The following is a 21,541-nucleotide window of genomic DNA, read 5'->3' on the forward strand; positions in this document are numbered from 1 at the left end:
GCTGTATTCAGGACACACAGAGGATGGATCCCCCCACACTGAGGGTGTGGCCCTGATGCTGGCACAGGGGGCACTCATCGGCTGGGAACCTGTCAACTCCCGCATCATCACAGCCAAGTTTACCACCAAGAAGAATGACATCAGGCTGAACATCATCCAGTGCTATGCTCCCACCAATGATGCGGAAGAAGAGAAGAAAGATAACTTCTACCAACAACTACAGACAGTGATAGACAGAAGAGGAGCCAAAGACATAACCCTGCTGATGGGAGATTTCAACGCCAAGATCGGAAGGGACAACACCGGCTACGAGGACACCATGGGGACACACGGACGGGGACAGATGAATGAGAATGATGAGCGCTTTGCAGACCTGTGCGCCCTGAACCAGCTGGTGATAGGAGGAAGTATCTTCCCACACAAGCGCATCCACAAAGCCACATGGAGATCTCCGAACCACGTCACGAAGAACCAGATCGACCACATCTGCATTAGCCGGAAGTTCAGGAGATCATGGCAGGATGTACGAGTGATGAGAGGAGCTGATGTGTCATCAGACCACCACCTTCTTACAACGACTGTGAGACTTCGCCTCAAGAGATTCACCAACGCCAACAACACACGGACAAGGTACAATGTTGGACTGCTCAGAAACAAGGACACACAAGCAGCATTCCAGATCAGCCTTTCCAACAGGTTCCAGCCACTACAAGAGCTGATAAAAGACGGTGAGATGGACATCGAGACACAATGGGAACACAGCAAGAAGCTCTGGCACGACACATGTGAAGAGGTCCTTGGCAAGAAGAAAACTCAACACAAGGAATGGATCTCTGCCAATGCCATCCACAAGCTGGAAACAAGGAAAGAGAAGAAAACTTTGCTGAACACGAGCAGAACAAGAGCAACTGAGGCAAAGGCACACAGCAGCGGACAGAGATGTAAAGAGGAGCATCAAGAAGGACAAGAGGGACTACATCGACGACCTGGCCAGTCAAGCAGAGGCAGCAGCCGGACAGCGGAACCTGAAGGACCTGTACCTGGTGACCAAGAAGTTGACGGGAAAGTTCCAGCAGACAGACAAGCCAGTGAAGGATAAGAACGGGAACCCACTGACAACAACCGAGGAACAGCTGAAACGATGGGCAGAACACTTCAGGGAGCTGCTGAACCGCCCCGCCCCTGACCCACCACCAGACATTCCACCCGCAGAGACAGAACTGCCCATCAGCTGCGACAAACCCTCAAAGGTAGAGATCAAGAAGGCCATCATGACTCTGAGAAATGGGAAGGCTGCAGGGCTGGACGAGATACCAGCAGAAGCCATCAAAGCAGACACGGAAACAGCTGTCAACATGCTATACAGCCTCTTCAGCAAGATCTGGGAGAAGGAGGAGGTACCGGCCCAGTGGAAAGAAGGAATCATCATCAAGCTGCCGAAGAAAGGAGACCTCAGGGACTGCAGCAACTACCGAGGGATCATGCTCCTGTCAACGCCAGGCAAGATTCTCAACAGGGTGCTACTGGAAAGGATGAAAGAGGCCGTCGACCCCAAGCTCCGAGACCAGCAGGCAGGCTTCCGGCGGAACAAATCCTGTGCCGACCAGATCGCCAACCTGCGCATCATCGTGGAGCAGTCGCTGGAGTGGAACTCCCCCCTCTACATCAACTTCATGAGAAGGCCTTCGACAGTGTGGACAGAGAGACGTTGTGGAAGCTGCTGAGGCACTGCGGAGTCCCAGAGAATATCATCTCCCTCATCCGGTGCACCTACCAGGACATGAGCTGCAGGATTGCCCACGCAGGCCAGCTGTCCGAAAGTTTCGAGGTGAAGACCGGAGTTCGTCAAGGGTGCCTGCTGTCACCGTTCCTCTTCCTCCTGGTCTTCGACTGGATCATGAAGACCACTACAACAGGCAGGAACAACGGTATACAGTGGACACTCTGGACACAGCTGGACGATCTCGACTTCGCTGACGACCTGGCTCTCCTGTCACACAACTACAGCCAGATGCAGGACAAGACCACTCGCCTGGAGACCACGTCAGCCAGGACAGGGCTCAAGATCAAGAAGAAGACCGAGCTGATGAAGATCAACACCACTGCCAACACTCCAGTCACAGTCGGTGGAGAGCCCATCAGGGAGGTGGAGTCTTTCGACTACTTGGGAAGCGTGGTTGACCGACAGGGAGGCACGGACCGAGACGTCACAGCCAGAATCGGCAAGGCAAGAACAGCTTTCATCATGCTCAAGAACATCTGGGCATCTGGAGCAATCAGTATGAAAACCAAACTCCGCATCTTCAACTCCAGTGTGAAGTCAGTTCTGCTCTACGGATGCGAGACATGGCGGACAACACAGACGATGCAGCAGAAGATTCAGACATTCTTCAACAACACCTGTCTGAGGCGCATCTACAAGATCCGATGACAGGAGAAGATCCGAAACGAAGATCTGTGGGAGGGAGCGGGACAGGAACCAGTGGCCAAGCAGATACTGCGGAGGAAGTGGGGCTGGATCGGACACACCCTCAGGAAGCCAGCGTCCAGCATCACACGCCAAGCCCTGACCTGGAACCCGCAGGGAAAGAGGAAGAGAGGCCGGCCTCGCAACAGCTGGAGGCGAGATACCGAGGCAGAGCTGAAGCAGCAAGGGACCACCAACTGGACTGGAATGGCCAAACAGCCCAGAACAGAGTGCGATGGCGAGGGGCCGTCGATGGCCTGTGCTCCACTAGGAGCAATGGGCAAAATGAATGAAATGAAAATTTTTTTTAATGAGAGAGAAGCAGTAGGTTAATTATGTGGGCGGCAATTCTGTTTCAATAGTTTGATTGCCTTCTGTTTACCTTTCACTATATATACTGTATAACAGTATAATTTAAGCTATTTACTTCAGTGGTTGTTTATCAGTTTTGCCGGCTTCAACTTTCATTTTATGCCCTTTTTTTTTCAGTTTCATAATCCAGGGTTAGGCTTAGTCAAGGCCTGATCTGCATGTTGGGTAAATGCGAAGGCCAAGCCGGCGTTTGGCCTTTTATCGTTTATCTCTCTTTATTTGTTATTGCCGGTTATTATTATTATTATTGTTTTTGTTGTTGTTGTTATTATTATTATCATCATTATTATTGTTATTATTATTATTATTGTTATTTTAACAACACTGAATTGTGGCCGTCGCACATAGGCTAAGTATTATGTATGGATCAATACGGCCGGCCGCACGCCGGCTGCGATACAGACCTGTACGTGTAAACAGATGTCTTAGATAAACTGATAAATACATATAATTATAAATATTATAAATGATGTGTATAATCGGTCTATATCTATAGGTTTATCTAAAACTATTACTATAGATAAGTCAGTGGCTATGACACCACCTTGAAACTGAAACTGCATACAGAGCGAGTCCGGGAGCGTGCGCGCAGTAGCCCTTTTCGAAGTCCTATTTTATAGATAGTGACTGTGTGTATATCTACTTAAGACTTGCACCATACACAGACATGCAGGATGTAGGGTCGTGACCTCGTTGCCCTGGTTCTGCGGCTTCGGCCAAACATTTATGCAGTGCGCTATGTATAGTCACAGCGGAGCAAAACGGTCTCCATGCTGGTAAATCCTTGTAACGATGTAACTGACAGTCTGCCCGTGAATGACCGGTTTTTTTTGGAGGGGGAGTGGGTTTGTTGTTGTTTTGTTTCATATATTTTCCGATGTCAGTTCTGCTTATAATTACGAATCAGTCGAGCCTTTCATGGAAACAAGAATTAAAATGGGATAATAAAGATGAGTGAATTTTTTTTTCATACCGAAAGTGTATACATTTAAACACTAAAATATGCGAAGATGGTTTTTTGTTGTTGTTGTTGTTGTATGGATGGCGGAAGTTTCCTGCCAGACTGATAGTACTTAGTTCACAGACCGATAAAATGGTTCAGGGGTTTCTTTTCCGCACAAATTTTGTTTTTCTCCATCTGCGGTAAGTTCAGTCATTGAATCATGTCGAAACAAGAGCGCTGGATGATGCCCTTGCATGGTTATTTCCTACTTTAGTATCCCAGCTCAATTCTGAGACCCGGCGTATTCTGACAAACGTTTTGCAATGCAGGTGCAGGTATATGATAAATGGTATCATGGTTAAGCGTGTAATCTTCCAAACAAGGATTAGAAACGACGCGAAAAGACCCATTTCATGAACACGAACCGACGCTTGCTCAAGCCGCTTGCTTTTTTTTTTTTTTTTTCTTTTTTTTTTTAGGGGCTTGGGGGTGCAAAAAGGAAAAGAGTGGCTCTCTCATTGGCACAAACTGAATGAGCACACGAACTGCAGACGATTTTTTTTTAACCTGGCAAGATGTATCTGCATCAAAATCAAGTACAATAACCCTCAAGCGAAATAAAGTGGAAAGCCACTGAAAATGGGTTGTAACATCATTATGTCTAATGGTAACATCTGTTCAATAATGCACGAAAACTGCCGATGAAATAGGCCCTAGAATTCAGGATACTAAAATATGACATACCCCATGAGAAGACCCTTACATATGTGACAGAATTCTACTGCCCAGCCCAGCCCAGCCTAAGTGTAACACAGGGACTGACTCAGCATTCTTGATATACTTTCCCATACGGGTAAAGGACTTTCGCCCCGGGCACATGAGGTCAGCGAGTTAGAAAACAGCTGTGTCATGTATGGGGTGTTGATCTTTTTTTTCTTTCTTTCTTTTTTTTTTTTTTTTTTAAGTTACATGTAATGCACAGAGATTCTCTCTGTCTCAAAGTCTTACTGTCTCGGTCTCTCTCTTCTTATTGTTTGATGTGTGTTTCTTTTCTCAACATTTTGCGAATGACATTTTTTAGTATTGTGTTGTGCAGAACATACTTGGGGCCGCACGAGGACTGGATGGCATCAAAAGCGCACGAGTGCTTATTATCCTCGGAAATTTGTCTTGTCTTGTTCTCTATATCTGTCTCTGTCTCTCAGTCTATCCCTTTTATATCTCCCCCTTCTCTGTTTCTTTCCCTCTGTGTCTCTCATTCTACCTCTTTGATTCTGTCTCTCTCTCCATTTTCCCCTCATCTCCCTCTCCCCATTCACCCCCACCCACCCCCCCACACCCCACCTCTCTCTTCTGTACATATTCCCCATACAACCCCCCCCCCCCCCCCCCCCTCTCTCTCTCTCTCTCTCGATCTCACTATCTCTTTTTTTTTTCTTCGTTTTTTCTTTTTTGTCCCCAAAGAAAGCACAGTACTTTTTCTTCAGATAGACAGAGGCATACAATTTGCCCAGTTTCCCCCAGCCCTCCATTCATCCACATCTCCCACCCCTTCTAACCGATAATACTCAGATGTATTCATAAATACTTTAACAAAATGTCTTCAATCATTGATATGTGTGACGGGACATTAAACAATTCCTTCTTCCATACAATTCAAGCTAGTCTGCTTGCACAAAAATAAATGAAAAATAAAGAGTAAGGTACTATTCACAGAGTAACAAAACACAACAAATAACAAACAAACAAACAGCAACAACAACAACTGAACGTCATTTAGAAACATCATCTGTCAAAAAGGATACTCACTATGAAGTCTGGTGGATTTTTCTTTTCTTCTTTTTTTGTAACTTTTTTATTTAATCGATTCCTTCCTGAAATTTTCAACGACAACAACAAAAAGTTTTGTAAGGTTTTGAGCAATTGTCATTGTACAATAATCGTAGTAATGATGATGATGATAAGTGATAATGATAGTGATGATTATTATTATTGTTTCAGCTCACTTCATTTTTTCTTGGGAGTTGTTGTAGCAGACAGATTTTTTTTCCCATTTGCATTCGGCAGGTTGAGGACAAAACGTCTGCTTCAGAAATGTGTGAAATCTCCACTGCCCCAGCTTCCTACTCTCTCAGTCCCAACTCACTCCCTGTTATCCTCATTTTTTTTATCAAATACATGTTGGTTTTTGTTTGGGTCAAACTGTTTCCTTACAAAATCCGTTCTAGAGTGTTTAGCTTTCAGTTGTTGATCAGAGGTGTTGAAGGTTTCTCTGGATTGGAGCTGGTGGCTGGTGATGCTTGCTGTGGCAGACTTTGGAGATGATCAGTCTCTTTAATTTCATCATTTCTTGTATGAAAGTTTGGCAGAGTTGGGAAACTTCATGTTACCTTACCAAACCTTGCCATACCTAACTTGACCCTACATTACTGTAGCTTACTATACCCTACATTGCCTTACTTTGCCTTACCATACCTTACTTTACCATGCCTATCTTATCCTGTCCCTTACGTCAGTTACGATAAGAGATGTCCACAGTTTCCTATCTTGTGCTGTCTTAGCTTCACTTTGATCAAGAAACATATCTTCCTGTCATTTTCCCCCCTCATTGTTGGTGTTGCATTGTTTTCACTTCAAATACAAGAGGCAGTGCTGTCTCTCTTTTATTCCTGCCCTATCCTCATTCCCTCAAGTTTCACACTGAGAGAGAACTTTGTTTCACTTAGTTTCGAGGCATTTGATTTGTGTCTGTGTGGTATCAGTTTGTTCATGGAAGTCCATTGCAAATGATGAAGATGTCAGTGATTCTGGAGATGAGAACGCAGCCCAAAGGCAAATGCATGAATGCAGTTGTACTGTTGGCAGGCAATAGCATTGACAGGTCTTGCGTCTTCTTTCTACAATTGGAGCAACTTGTTAAACAATGAACTTCAACATCTGTTGATGTATGTTGCAGATCCTTTAAAAGGTTAGCATGGAACTCATCGTGTGGAGCAAAACGCAGCCTGATAGTAAGATGATGGCTGACAGAGAAAGACATTGGACTCCATGTCCATAGGTGGTTGACTTGAGTCGGCGTCGTAAACATGTCTTTGGAGCTGCTCCAGTAAGGCAGAGGGAGACATCAGTGGTACCTGACCAGTGTTGCCAGTTCCACTGACACCACCTGTCTGCTGGGGTTCACACATCTACTGTACACAGTCCCCACCCACACCCACATCCCCACCATGGCACAGACACCCCCCATGGCCTGCTACAGGCCTAAACCCATGATGACCCAGAAACCTGCTGACGGCAGCATGCTGTTCAACATCATGAAGCACCCCAAGGAGGCCATGGAGGTGATGCACAACCTGCTTGTGTCCCGCAAACTGTGCGACATCTCCCTGAAGATCGGCAGTGAGGAGGTGAAGGCCCACAAGCTGGTCCTGGCCTCGGCATCCCCCTACTTCAGGGCCATGTTCACAGGGGGCATGCGGGAGGAGGATATGTCTTGCATCACTCTACAGGGCATGTCGGCCTGCACTCTGAACACGCTGGTGGAGTTTGCCTACACCTCAGAGGTGCGGATATCGGAGAGCAACGTGTGCCACCTGTTGGCGGCGGCGACCATGCTGCAGATGTCGCACGTGGTGGAGGCCTGCTCTGTGTTCCTGGAGCACCAGCTGGACCCCTCAAACTGCATCGGCATCGCAGAGTTTGCCGCCGCCCACGGCTGTCTGGAGCTGGAGCAGAAGGCGCGGACATTCATCCTGAAGCGTTTCTGTGAGGTGATCCAGGGGGAGGAATTCAACACCCTTACCTACGGCCAGGTGTGTGCTCTGCTCAGCAAGGATGAGCTCAACATCAAGTGTGAGTCAGAGGTCTACAAGGCTGTCATTCGCTGGGTCCAGCATGACATGGACAATCGGCTGTGCAAGCTGGACTCGCTGTTGGCTGGTGTGCGGCTGACCAACCTGGCACCGTGCTTCTTGGAGCAGCAGCTGAAGAACTGCCCCATTCTCAGGAAGCAGCCTCAGTGTGTGAAGACTCTGGCTGACCAGCTGGAGAAGCTGAAAATGCACAAGGCAGGGGGAGACTGTCCTCGCATGCCTTGCTTTCCGCTGGTGATATTCTGTGTTGGGGGCTACCTGCGTCAGTCACTTAGCAACTTTGAGTGTTACAACCCCAAGACGTTGCAGTGGCACCGCCTCCCTGACCTCCCGACCCCTCGCAGTGGGCTGGGGGCAGGTGATGGTGAAGGGGTCACTGTATGTGGTCGGGGGCAGGAACAATTCCCATGAAGGCAACATGGACTCTGACGGACTCAACATGTTTGACGCCATGCGACACATCTGGGTGCCGCGGAGACCCATGTCAGTTCCCAGGAACCGTGTGGCAGTGGGAGTGATCGACAACATGATCTACGCTGTGGGCGGCTCACAAGGCCAGACCCACCACAACTCCGCTGAGAGGTGAGACAGGCATGTGCACCACTCCTCACAACACTCACGCAGCCTCACCACCCACACATTATCTAAAGTCTCCATTCTCCATATATATATATATATATATATATGGAGATATGAAGCCAAACTGAAAAGAATAGTTACTATTAATTTTTCAAAATTTTTTGTCATGTTTATTTTACATGTTTGGATCATGAACATCAAAAGCATCAAAGGATATGGGGAGATTTTATTTATTTCAAAAACAAGAAATTGAGTAATGTATCTTGTTTTGGGTGTTGGTGTTTTCTGGGTTTTTGTTTTTGTTGTTGTTGTGTTTTTTTTAACAGTCAAATTAAGCAGTGCTGGATGAGACTGAGTAAATACATGAGCCATTCTTGATACTGAGTATATTCTACCCCTTATCAGCTGAACCTTGGTGGAATGTGATCTGTGTTACATGCATTCGAAGTGCAATCAGTACTTTTTGTGTTCTCTTTTAATTGGTGAGTTTGATTTAGCCGAATGAAGTCCAAATAAAGAATGGTGACTCACATCCTGACCTGTAAGCTCTGTCCTATCTCACTGAGGTGACAGACCTTTCATTGACATCCTGACCTGTAAGCTCTGTCTTACATCTCTGAGGTGACAGACCTTTCATTGACATCTTGACCTGTAAGCCCTGTCTTATCTCAGTGAGGTGACAACCTCTTCATTGACATCATGACCTGTAAGTTGTCTTCTCTCAGAATTGACAGCCCTTCACTGACATCCTGACCTGTAAGCTCTGTCTTATCTCACTGAGGTGACAGCTCTTCACTGACATCTTGACCTGTAAGCTCTGTCTTATCTCACTGAGGTGACAGCCCTTCACTGACATCCTGACCTGTAAGCTCTGTCTTATCTCACTGAGGTGACAGCTCTTCACTGACATCTTGACCTGTAAGCTCTGTCTTATCTCACTGAGGTGACAGCCCTTCACTGACATCTTGACCTGTAAGCTCTGTCTTATCTCACTGAGGTGACAGCCCTTCACTGACATCCTGACCTGTAAGCTCTGTCTTATCTCACTGAGGTGACAGCCCTTCACTGACATCCTGACCTGTAAGCTCTGTCTTATCTCACTGAGGTGACAGCCCTTCACTGACATCCTGACCTGTAAGCTCTGTCTTATCTCACTGAGGTGACAGCCCTTCACTGACATCCTGACCTGTAAGCTCTGTCTTATCTCACAGAAGTGACAGCCGCTTCATTGACATCCTGACCTGTAAGCTCTGTCTTAATTCGCTGAGGTGACAACCCTTCACTGTCATCCTGACCTGTAAGCTCTGTCTTAATTCACTGAGGTGACACACCCTTCACTGACATCCTGACCTGTAAGCTCTGTCTTATCTCACTGAGGTGACACACCCTTCACTGACATCCTGACCTGTAAGCTCTGTCTTATCTCACTGAGGTGACACACCCTTCACTGACATCCTGACCTGTAAGCTCTGTCTTATCTCACTGAGGTGACAGCCTTTCACTGACATCCTGACCTGTAAGCTCTGTCTTATCTCACTGAGGTGACACACCCTTCATTGACATCCTGACCTGTAAGCTCTGTCTTATCTCACTGAGGTGACACACCCTTCACTGACATCCTGACCTGTAAGCTCTGTCTTATCTCACTGAGGTGACACACCCTTCACTGACATCCTGACCTGTAAGCTCTGTCTTATCTCACTGAGGTGACACACCCTTCACTGACATCCTGACCTGTAAGCTCTGTCTTATCTCACTGAGATGACACACCCTTCATTGACAAGCATATTCATCATCAGCAGTCAAGGAGTTAAACAATCAGTATGATATTTTCACATTCCAAATAATATGAATAAAATCAAGCAATACCAGAAGCCCTAGACTGGGCAAGCATATATATCTTTATCTTTTAGAATGGGTATGTTTTTAAAATGAGGCATGTTCCATTCAGTGTTGACATGGTTCATGTGTTGCTACAGATACAACCCAGAAACGGACACATGGGAGATGATCGCCAGCATGAGGACTCGGCGTATCGGTGTGGGCTGTGCTGTCATCAACCGTCTGCTGTTTGTGGTTGGCGGCTTCGACGGCGTCAACAGGTTGAGTTGTGTGGAGTGTTACAACCCGGAGAAAAACGAATGGAAGTCTGTGGCGCCGATGAACACAATGCGAAGCGGAGCAGGTGTGTACGTAGTGCGTTGTTTGTGTGTGTCCCAGTTGATCGTTGCCTGTTTCGCTTTTGTATTGTTTTGTTTTTTGCATGCAGAGGGGTTGACATCATATGTCATTATATCATGTGTGTAATTTTTGTTTTTGATCTCCTTGTTGAAGTTCACTGTTTTGCTGTCCATTATATTTCAGATTTGCATGCATGGTGGTCTTGATGATGTAGGGTGTTATTTAATGTCTTATGGCTGTTCATGTGAGAGTGTGTGTGTGTGTGTGAGAGAGAGAGAGAGAGTGTGTGTGTAGTGTGTGTGTGTCTGTAATTTTACTTCTTTTGTGTGTATATATGGTACACATGTTTTTGTCATTTGTTCTCTCCTCATACCCCCACCCACCCTCTCTCAACCTTTCTGTTTTCTCATGTTGGTGAGTTCTAACAGTAAAATACTTCTGTTTCACCTATGGAATCATCAGTTCACATCTACTTACTGAAAGATACCGGTATATCTATGTCTGTCTATCTATCTACAAAGAGGATAACAGTGTCCATGCTGAGTGAAACCAACATCACACCTATGTTGACAGGGGTCATTGCCATGGGCCTATAATATACAGTGTTGACAGGGGTAATTGCCATGGGGTCATAATGCAATGTTAACAGAGGGTAATTACCATGGGGTCATAATACAATGTTAACAGAGGGTAATTGCCATGGGGTCATAATACAGTGTTAACAGAGGGTAATTGCCATGGGGTCATAATACAATGTTAACAGAGGGTAATTGCCATGGGGTCATAATTTACAATGTTGACAGAGGTCATTGCCATGGGGCCATACATACAAAATTGACAGGGGTCATTGCCTTAGTGCCACAATTATACCATTTGATAGGGGTGTTGCCATGGGATTGATTATAATATGATGTTGACAGGGGTTATTGCCATGATGTCATACAGTGTTGACAGGGATCTTAGCTATGGGGGTCATGATTACAGACAATGTTGACAGGGGTCATAGCTAAGGGGACATGATTACGGACAATGTTGACAAGGGTCTTAGCTATAAGGGTCATGATTACAGACAGTGTTGACAGGGGTCATAGCTAAGGGGACATGATTACAATGTTGACAGGGGTCGTAGCTAAGGTGGACATGATTACATTCAGTGTCGACAGTGGTCATAGCTAAGGAGGACATGATTATATACATTGTCAACAAGGGTCATAGCTACGAGGTCATACGTTGACAGGGGTCGTTGCTATGGGGTCGTACATCTACGCGGTGGGTGGCTATGACAGCTCATGTCAGCTGCGGTCAGTTGAGCGGTACAACCTTGAGAAGAACTGCTGGCAGTTCATGACGCCCATGAACAGTCCTCGCTCTGCCCTCAGTGTGGCCGTCGTCTGTAACCGTCTCTACGCTCTGGGTGAGCCTCACGCTGTCGCTGGTGGTCTTGTTTCTTTAGCGATTTAGTGTGTTATTTCATCATTCAAAGTCACTGTGAATGTCTTATTTGTTTAGTGATTTAGCTTGTTATTTCGTCATTCAAAGTCACTGTGACTGTCTTGTTTGTTTAGTGATTTAGCATGTTATTTCGTCATTCAAAGTCACTGTGAATGTCTTATTTGTTTAGTGATTTAGCTTGTTATTTCGTCATTCAAAGTCACTGTGACTGTCTTGCTTGTTTAGTGATTTAGCATGTTATTTCGTCATTCAAATTCACTGTGACTGTCTTGTTTGTTTAGTGATTTAGCTTGTTATTTTGTCATTCAAAGTCACTGTGACTGTCTCGTTTAGTGATTTAGCATGTTATTTCGTCATTCAAAGTCACTGTGACTGTCTTGTGTGTTTAGTGATTTAGCTTGTTATTTCGTCAATCATAGTCACTGTGACTGTCTTGTTTAGTGATTTAATTTGTTATTTTGTCATTCAAAGTCACTGTGACTGTCTTGTTTAGTGATTTAGCATGTTATTTCGTCATTCAAAGTCACTGTAACCGTCTTGTTTAGTGATTTAATTTGTTATTTTGTCATTCAAAGTCACTGTGACTGTCTTGTTTAGTGATTTAGCATGTTATTTCGTCATTCAAAGTCACTGTAACCGTCTTGTGCGTTTAGTGATTTATTGTGTTATTTCGTCAATCATAGTCAGTGACTTTTGTATATATATGTTGTAAAGCAGTTTGAGGTCCGTTTATACAAAAGCGCTGAAAAAGTGTTCATTACTGTTATCATTGTTATTGTTATTGATCTTCTTTTTCTTGATCTTTTTATTATTTTTGATATAGTTATTTTCATTAAAAAAAATTTTTTTTTATTATATCAAACTACGGGGCTGTAGTGTTTCTGGAAAATACAAAAGAATGTTGATGTTGCTGCCCATCAATGAAACAAGAAGACATGGAAAAACAAGCATTTCCCAGTTGACTTCCATGTTCCATTGTTTCTGTGTGTGGGCTTTTATGTGTATCAGTCCCCTTTTACATAGATAGCCATTCTCCTTTCTCAGGGAGGGATGCTTGGTGGGTGTGTCTGTGTTTTCATAATTCAGCAAAGCTGGCACAGGTAATCTACCATAGATATTGAAGTGCGAGTGTGTGTGTGTGTGTGTGTGTGTGTGTGTGTGTGTGTTTGTGATTGATTGTTCATATCTGCATTTTGTAGTATTGTCTTGGTGTATAAACACAAGTTTCAAGTTTTAATTATCCTTACTGCAAAATAATCTTTTCATGCCCAGAACAAACATTTCCAAACACACAACAATGTCACATAGAAGTTGAGAAAATAAAAATGTTTTTTTAACTCCAAAAGTGTAGCTAGGCAACATTTGCAAATCTAATCATCTTACAGCTAAAATGCCTCATTTGAGCATATTACAAAAATTAGAAATTTATTATAGATAGTACTTATATGACACAGAACTCCCCATATAATGGGCTCTAAGTGCCTTACATAAAACAAAAATAGTGCATAGCATACCTCTGCACATGAAAAAACAAAAACATATATATTTATATTTTATCTGTTTTGTTTTATGTAAGGCACTTAGAGCCCATTATATGGGGAGTTCTGTGTCATATAAGTACTATCTATAATTATTAGTCGTAGTAGTTTTATTTGTTTATTAACCAACCCCCCCAAAAAACACATTTATTATACACGTTCGGTGTTTGCTACGCTTTTTGATGATGTTTAATTTCAGAGAACTTTACACAATTAATGGACAACCAGTCACACACAAATGAAGTTTTAAGCATCAGTTTCAGTTTGAAGGAGGTGTCAAAGCATGGGGACTGATCCATTTACACAACACCACATCTGCTTTTGTAAAAGAAAAAAGCAACAACAGGAGGTGATGTCTGACCTCCTCATAAACCCATCGCGCTGGTCAGGCCTTCCATAGGTTTGTGTAAAACGTTAACATAAACTGGAATAAGATAATCAAACAAAATAAGCCGAGATGTAAATTATACATTAAAATATGACAAATATAGGCATGTAGATGTTGTGTAATACTTGAATAAATGAATATATAAGTGAATTACACATTGAAATATAATAAAGTTAAGGATGGGTATATAGATGCTGTGCAAGACATAAATATCTAAGTAGATTATACAATGCAATATAAAAAAAAAAAAAAGAATTAACGATAGGAGATAGTTTGTAACTGTAAGACATGAACAGCATCAGGTCAGTGCAGGATATTTGGTGACTGACCGCCTCCGTGTTGTGCTGTGTTGTGCAGGGGGCTATGACGGACACAACTTCCTCACCTCTGTGGAAATGTACAACCCTGACACCAACGATTGGAAAGAGGTCACCACCATGACCTGCGGTCGCAGTGGTCACGGGGTCACCGTTGGCGCAGAGCCCCCTCTGAGATAGCGGTTGCTGGCTGCTACAGCTGGACACCATGTGGCCTTGCTCTGTGATGTCAGGGGTTGGTGGTCAGCACTCATGATGGGAAAAGTGCCCTGTTGTGTTTTTGCTGTCCCCTCTTCTCTGCATATGTGTGTTAAAAGGCTGTCAGCCTCTTAACGCAACAACTGCTGTCGCTTCGTGAAACTGATGGTGGCCTGTGTGACTGACAGTGGGATACGACACAGTTTTACAGGATCTGTGTGACAACTGACACTTTGTCATGCAGTTTGTCATAAACCTTGTCATGCAGTTTGTCATGAGGCTTGTCATGCACCAAAAAAAAAAAAAAAGAAGAAGACATAGTTTGTCGTGCACTTTGTCTTGCAGTGACACAGCACGGACATGTATGCTGTCCCTGTGACTGCTCTTAAGATATGAATTACTGGTTTTCTGTCACAGCAAATCATAAACAGACACTGATGGATGTGTCAAAGTGTGAATTGATCAGGTGGAAAACTGTTGCAATAACGAATAAGCTGAACGGACTGCCCTTCAGACACAGGAGTATCACGCAGCTGTTTGGGGACTACACTGACGCTGCAGCCCAACAGCTGGGCGCAAGTGTTTGTCAATGTTAAGCTGACTTAAACGCATTGAATGTTGTGGACCAATCTAGAATTCAAGTATAAAACTGCAAGTCACTGTGTTATATTCTGGGATTTGTATGCAAAGACATTGTAAATCTATTTCTGTCTTGCTTTTTTTTTCTTTTTCTTTTTTTGACTGATGAAAAAAGTTACCTCACGTCTACTTCTACCCATTATGTAATCATACTGTGCTCAAGGGGAAAAAATGGTGGTTTGTATTTTTGAGAAACATGGTTTGTATTTTTGAGAAACAAAAGTTTCTATCGCATTGTCACCCATCTACTCATCCAAACTGCCATTCAGTGCCTTTTATTGAAGAGAAAATATCATGTTGTAGCAGAGAAATTATATCATTATTGTGTACCAATTGATATTAACGTAAATGGCTGGGAAAATGGTGATTTCTGACACAAGCATGAATCATAATGATTATGGAATGTGTGTTGAAACCTTCCCCCCGCACCCCCCACCACACCCCTTTTTTTTTAATTTTTATTTTGGGGCATACTATATGTTGCACAGTACGTTGCAATAAGTGTAATAGATATGAACTTTAAAAAAAAAGACAACCTTTTATTTATATTTCAGAACTGAGCAATTCATTATGCAGAATCTTCACCCACAAAATGAAGGACAGCAGTTTTGCAAGGAGATTATTCAGAGGCAGTATGTTTGGACATGTATTCAGGATTGATGTTTTTACCCAAAGCACGTGTTAACAATCTTGTGGCACATTGAACCAGAAGCCTTTAACTTTTCAAAACAATTTTTGTACCACTGATCAACAGTGATCAACATACTGGTCATAAATAATTATTTACTATTAACACTACCATACTGGTCATGAATAAGTATATAAACTACCAACACTAACATACTGGTCATAGAATTATTAACATTGTTATTAACTATCAAGAAAGCAATTGATGTGAACATAAAAGAAGGTAGTATGAGTAGAATGATATCAAAGGCTAACAATATTCAGATACTAGTAATATCTGTGTTGTCCAGAGTTTCACATAACTCCTTCTGGTATATTAAGCCACCACTAAGAACAGCATTACCATGCCAACTTGATTTCTGTTTGCAGGAAAGACTGGTACACAAAGCACTCCCCAGTCTCTACACTGTGTGTGTGTGTGTGGAATGTGTGTGTTTGTGTGTGTGTGTGGAATGTGTGTGTGTGTATGTGTGTGCGTGTGTGAGTAAAAGGGAAGCAACTTGTTTGCACTGCTGGCAACATTTGAACTAAACCTGTGATTTTCAATATTATCATTTTGTTAGTCTGCATACTCTTGAGCAAAATGTTTGTCACCATTCTGTTATTGTGAAGGCTACGAATGCAAATCAGCTAAAATGAGGAACTTGCTAGGAGGAAAAAAGTGCAGAAAATAATACGCTACCTCTCTCTGTGAAACACACACACACATACACATGCACACACACATGCACTGTCGCTCTCTGTCTCTCTCCTTCCTTCTCTCTCACATACACAGTATCTCTCCCACACACTCTCTTTCACACACATGCAGAACCAAACATCTGGCCTATATTGTTTCCAAGAAAAGATCTCTTTAGCAATTCTGTGATTTTTTTTTTATCACTTACATTTTTCATATGTGATAGATGAAGAACTAAATGTGTTCATATTTTGCTTCAGTGAATGTTTATTCAGATTCTCATTTGTATCATTGAAAGGACACATGCATGTGTATGTCTGAGTGCGAGACTGTTCGCAAATGACTGTGTTTGTGCGTGTGTATGCATTTGTGTGTGTGTGTGCAAATGTGTGCGCATGTGTATGTGTGTGTGTATGTGTATTCATGTTTTTGTGTGCGTTTGTGAATTCATGTCTTTTCCTTCGTTGTGTGTTGGTGGAGACCTGAACCTTAGTTTGATGGTGCATGTTTCATGTGAGAGCATATGACACACAACTGGAGTCAAATCTGATAAAAAGAATTTTGCATGTTTTCCATCAACTTGCAGGCTCTTGTCAGTTTTTTGTTATTATTATTTGTGATGATTACCTCAGACAGAGCCTTGTCACGGATATTTGTGCCTTTTTTAAAAATTTGCAATGTGTGATACATTGGTAGATTTAAGACAATGTCTGTGAGATGATTCAGTTTCTTGGTCATAAGCTGTTTGTTAACTAACTAAAGGGTAAAGAATGGATTTTGTGGTTCGAAACCTTGTGCTGTTTGAAAGTTTAAGGTAAAGAAGATGATGTTGACTGACTGAACAGAGTGAAGTGATGTGCTACTGATACTTACTTAAAACCGTTGATATTTCTACTGAAAGTATTCGTACATTGCATATCTAATAAGTCTGTCCATAAATGTGATACCTATCTGCCTTGTGTTTGTCCCTTTAAAATGTGATATCTGTTCTAATCAAAAGAGAATAAAGTTGCTGAAATTGAATCTCCAGAGGTGTTAGCACCAGGAGTTTACAGACATTAGATATTTGTTTTATTTAGCATGGTACATAGTTATCATTTTGCAAACTGCGATGAACCCATTCATTTAAAAAAAAGTCTGTCCTTATTGAATTTCTTTTTCTCTTCTATCAGTTTGATATGTTGAAGGCTGCCCTGTAAGTGAACTGTAGTTTTTGTACACTTTTTTTTCCATCTTTCTTTTTCATTTGTGGTCTGCAACTTTCAAGAAAGTCTACTCTTCAAGATCAATCAGAGGAAAGATTTATGAACCGGACTGTCATCTGTGAGTGTGACGGTTTCTTTGCTGCCATTATTTTGTTATTTCCACACTATTTTGGGTGGCGATACATTCTGGATATACATTCTATATCCATTTTCTGTCAGATTCTTACATTGGGTCACAGTAGTTGTGAATCACTGAATGACGAGAAGAAGTAGCTTGCATCCATGGGGTCTTTGACAATTTAATAATAACAAGAAGAAGAATCAAGACATTTTCAGGAAGCAAAAAACACCTAATCACCTAACTGGAAAACATTAACTAAGATTACAAGAAGAGGACATTGATGATCAGTGACCTATTTGAACGAGTTTCCTCACAATGTGCCTGGCTCTAACTTGTTAAATTCCATTTTTTCCTCCAAATTTGCCCAGAACTTTCAAAACAAACTGGAGGAACACACTGTCAAGGGGAAGCAACCCTTCATACCCATTTTCTGCCCAACGAGCACCAATTTACTGTGTATTCATATTGATACCTTGGGAATTCTGTTTTGTTCATCTTATGGAGTTTTTCAAAACATAATAATTCAAATACTGACATTTAGATTTATTTAAAATATGATTTAGGCCTTGATGAATTTATTTGCCGTCTTAATCTTGATGAATGCATTTCGAAAGGATTTAGTTTATCATTTGTTTCATAACTTGCAGCTGAATCAGTCATCTCAGAACAGAGAGGGAATGGATGGCACACAGAAATCAGAGCAGGGATTCAGCTGGAATCTTTGCAACAGTATCTGGACTCTGAAAACACTCATTTTCCTTCCAAACAACATAGGTCACTTTCTGTCATTATGAATGTTTGCCATTTCTATCTCTTTTTGCTAAATCTTTGAGAAGGATTTTTGAGTTATGATGTGGCTTCTCATTATATATATATATATATATAGAGAGAGAGAGAGAGAGAGAGAGAGAGAGAGAGTTATCCTTAGTTAATTATTACTGAAGTTACTTGATGTAATTTGTCATTCTGTGGCACAACTGAAAATGGAACACTGCATGCCATTTTTTCAGTTTCACTGGGTCAGATTTTATTCTCAGAGTTGACCATTTACATTATTTTAGATGCTTGTAAGTTTGAAGACTTTTTCATACTGATATAAATAAATCAACCCTGATATCACACAACATTTCACATGCTAATTCCGGTGATGAATAAACAAATTGTAAAACAGATGAACAGCTGTGTGTATCTTTCAGTGCCAAGTGTATGTTTGTAGTACTGGGCAACATCACATCCGAGTAAATGTTGTTTGTTCTGTCCTACACATACTCTCTTTGTCTGTCTCTCCATCTGCCTCATTCTCTCTCATCTCCAAACAGTCCACAAACTGATTCAAATGCAACCTTTTATTTTTTGCAATGGCATTCTCAATAAACACTGCCTGGATTATTCATATATGTTAAGCAAAATATAGTTGTTTTTTCTTCTTCTTCTTACCCCAACCCTTCTTTTTCATCAAAAGTTAATAAAAGTAACAAAGTCTAAATGTCTCAATGTATACATAACAAGTATTAACGTCCACAGCATCCTCTTAATGCCAAACTTACTAGAATTTCAGTGACCAAAACTTTTTCAACAAGCAAGAAAATAAAATGAATCCTTATTTTCCGTCTCCACAGAGAGTGCAGAGAAGAAGCTTCTGTATCAGATCATGAAGACCTAATGTTCAAAACTTCAAAAACAATTGCGGAAAACACTAGAATTGGACAGAGAAAAGAAATCATGGAACAGGCATTATTCATTCTTGCCGATATCAGGAATCTTGGCAACCAAGTCATCAGAGCATTAATAATGTGCTTGTCGTTTCAATTGGTTAGACATCAAAAAAGAACAGCAAATATTAAATTTTTTTTTAAAAAAGGGCTGATAAGATAAAAATACTGACGATCCAATCCAGATATGAAACCAAAAAGACTTGCAAACCAGCGAGGAATCATGCAAGAGACCATGGAGATCAGAAGATTTGTGCACAAGGAGGGGAACATTGGCTCTCCAAAAGGACTGAGATATATGAAATATTTCATCAGAAAAGCTGACTAACAAGGTGCGGTCACGCACCTTTTTCTCCCCAACACCCTCCCAACCCATCTTCCCCAATACACTGCGAGTCTTCTCATTTTGGCAAAAAGATACCTTCAATAACATTTTGAGCCATTCGCTGTCTGTATCACTGTGGTCTTTCACTTCAAAATTAAGCACATTCACCTTTTCAACAATACATAGAGAAAGCAGAGGCATGCTTTGAAGAGAAACTGGAGAGAACAAGGAATGAATAGAGCATGGATGTGCGTGTTCATACACACACACAAATGTGGAAAACTGCTTCAAACTGAAGCCAGGGTAACTACAGGCAAGGCAACTGACTTTTCAAGGTGGTTGTTCTATGTACATTTAACCAACCAGAAGCAAAATTCTGTGAAATGTTGAAGCGACAAAACCATTCATCTGTCATAAAACCTCTAATAAATTTGAAGTGTTGACCATGGATTCATTCTAAAATGAAGTAACATGTTGCAATTATGTAAATGAGAAAATGTTAATGAACTCTGTGTTTGTGTGTGCGTGTATGTGTGACTGAGTGAGTGTGCGTGTTATTGATACTCAAGCCAAGGTCTGGTTAGCACAAAAATGCAAATGGTTCTTTAAGTGCTAATGTGGGTGGTTGGGTTGGGGATAGTGGTGGTCATAATGAGGGAAAGACAGTGTAGATGATTAAAAAAAAACATTCATACACTATCTCATAAAGCACTGTGGAATCAGAGAAAGTAGTAATGTTGACGTCCAACTAAGAAATCCATCAATAAACATGTATTTGTTTAAATCAACAGAGAAATTTACTCCCCCTCCCCCGTCCCCTCAACCCCTTGTTTTTTTTCAAGGTAGCGGAACAGGAGTTCATCATCTGAACCAATCCAAAATTAAATACAAAACTAAAAGGAAACTTTTCACCCTAAAATGTTTTTACATCCACTACACTTACCTTGCTGCTCTTTTCCTGCAGGGATCAGACCCTTGCTAGAGGGTCACATTATAGCCACATATGATGAAACAGAACAACTCTGTAACTTGTGTAAGTTTCAGTTTCAAGGTGTCAAAGCATACAAAACTAATCCACCCATGACCACAAGACAGTGTAAGAGCCTCTGCACAGAAGGGAAACCGGTCTGATATGCTGATCAGATGATGAAGAGAATGGACCACACTCAGTCTAAAGAAAAAAAGATACACATTGAAAAAATACAATAAAATAAACAAAACTATTTTCAAATTGGGCCCATCTCTCCATTTTGGTTTCAATTTCAAGGTGTCAAAGCATCTGGACTGATCCATATACACTGCACCACATCTGCTTTTAAATACAAAACAAACAAACCAACCAAAAAAAACAAAACTGAAGCAGATGCCTGACCTACACATAAACCTTACATGCTGGTCAGGCCTTGAGAGCCTACGTTTGTATAAAATGTAACATAAACTGAATCAAATTAATCAAATAAAACATTAACATACAATAAAATCAAAGATATGTTAATATGACATCTCTGGACCAGCCGCCGTGGCGAAGTGGTTAGCGTCGCGGACTGACGGCTGGAAGGACGCGGGTTCGAATCCCAGTGGAGGTGGGTTTTTCGGCCCATGGCCGGCTCCTACCCAGAGTTGAGTGTGCTGTGGGCTTAAATGGGGAGACTGGGAGCACACAGTCGAGTTTCATCCACTTCAAGGATGCTTCTTTGGGTGTGTTGCTCAAATTACCTGACCAACACTGCAAGTGTCTGTATCTCTCGGGCCTGGTTAACGCCGGGATATCATTATGACAGGAAGCGTAGAGTACAGCCTTGTCACGCAGTCCCAAACCAAAATGGACCTCCATAGCAACATCATCATCATCATCGTCATCCTCCT

At 42.2% G+C, this 21,541-nt stretch overlaps 1 protein-coding gene across 1 annotated transcript in view; it reads left to right on the top strand.

Annotated features, from left to right (window-relative positions):
- LOC143295436 (kelch-like ECH-associated protein 1) overlaps positions 1-21,058 on the top strand; it is a 36,667-nt gene extending 15,609 nt beyond the window's left edge. The window contains 5 exon segments of the mRNA XM_076607130.1: positions 6,739-8,011; positions 8,013-8,236; positions 10,213-10,418; positions 11,652-11,828; positions 14,150-21,058. Coding sequence (XP_076463245.1) covers positions 7,010-8,011; positions 8,013-8,236; positions 10,213-10,418; positions 11,652-11,828; positions 14,150-14,289 — 1,749 coding nt within the window. The 5' untranslated portion in view covers positions 6,739-7,009 and the 3' untranslated portion in view covers positions 14,290-21,058.
- Positions 21,059-21,541: the final 483 nt, after the last annotated feature.

The sequence above is a fragment of the Babylonia areolata genome, chromosome 20 (assembly GCF_041734735.1).
Source record: "Babylonia areolata isolate BAREFJ2019XMU chromosome 20, ASM4173473v1, whole genome shotgun sequence".
In the NCBI taxonomy this organism is placed as follows: Eukaryota; Metazoa; Mollusca; class Gastropoda; order Neogastropoda; family Buccinidae; genus Babylonia; species Babylonia areolata.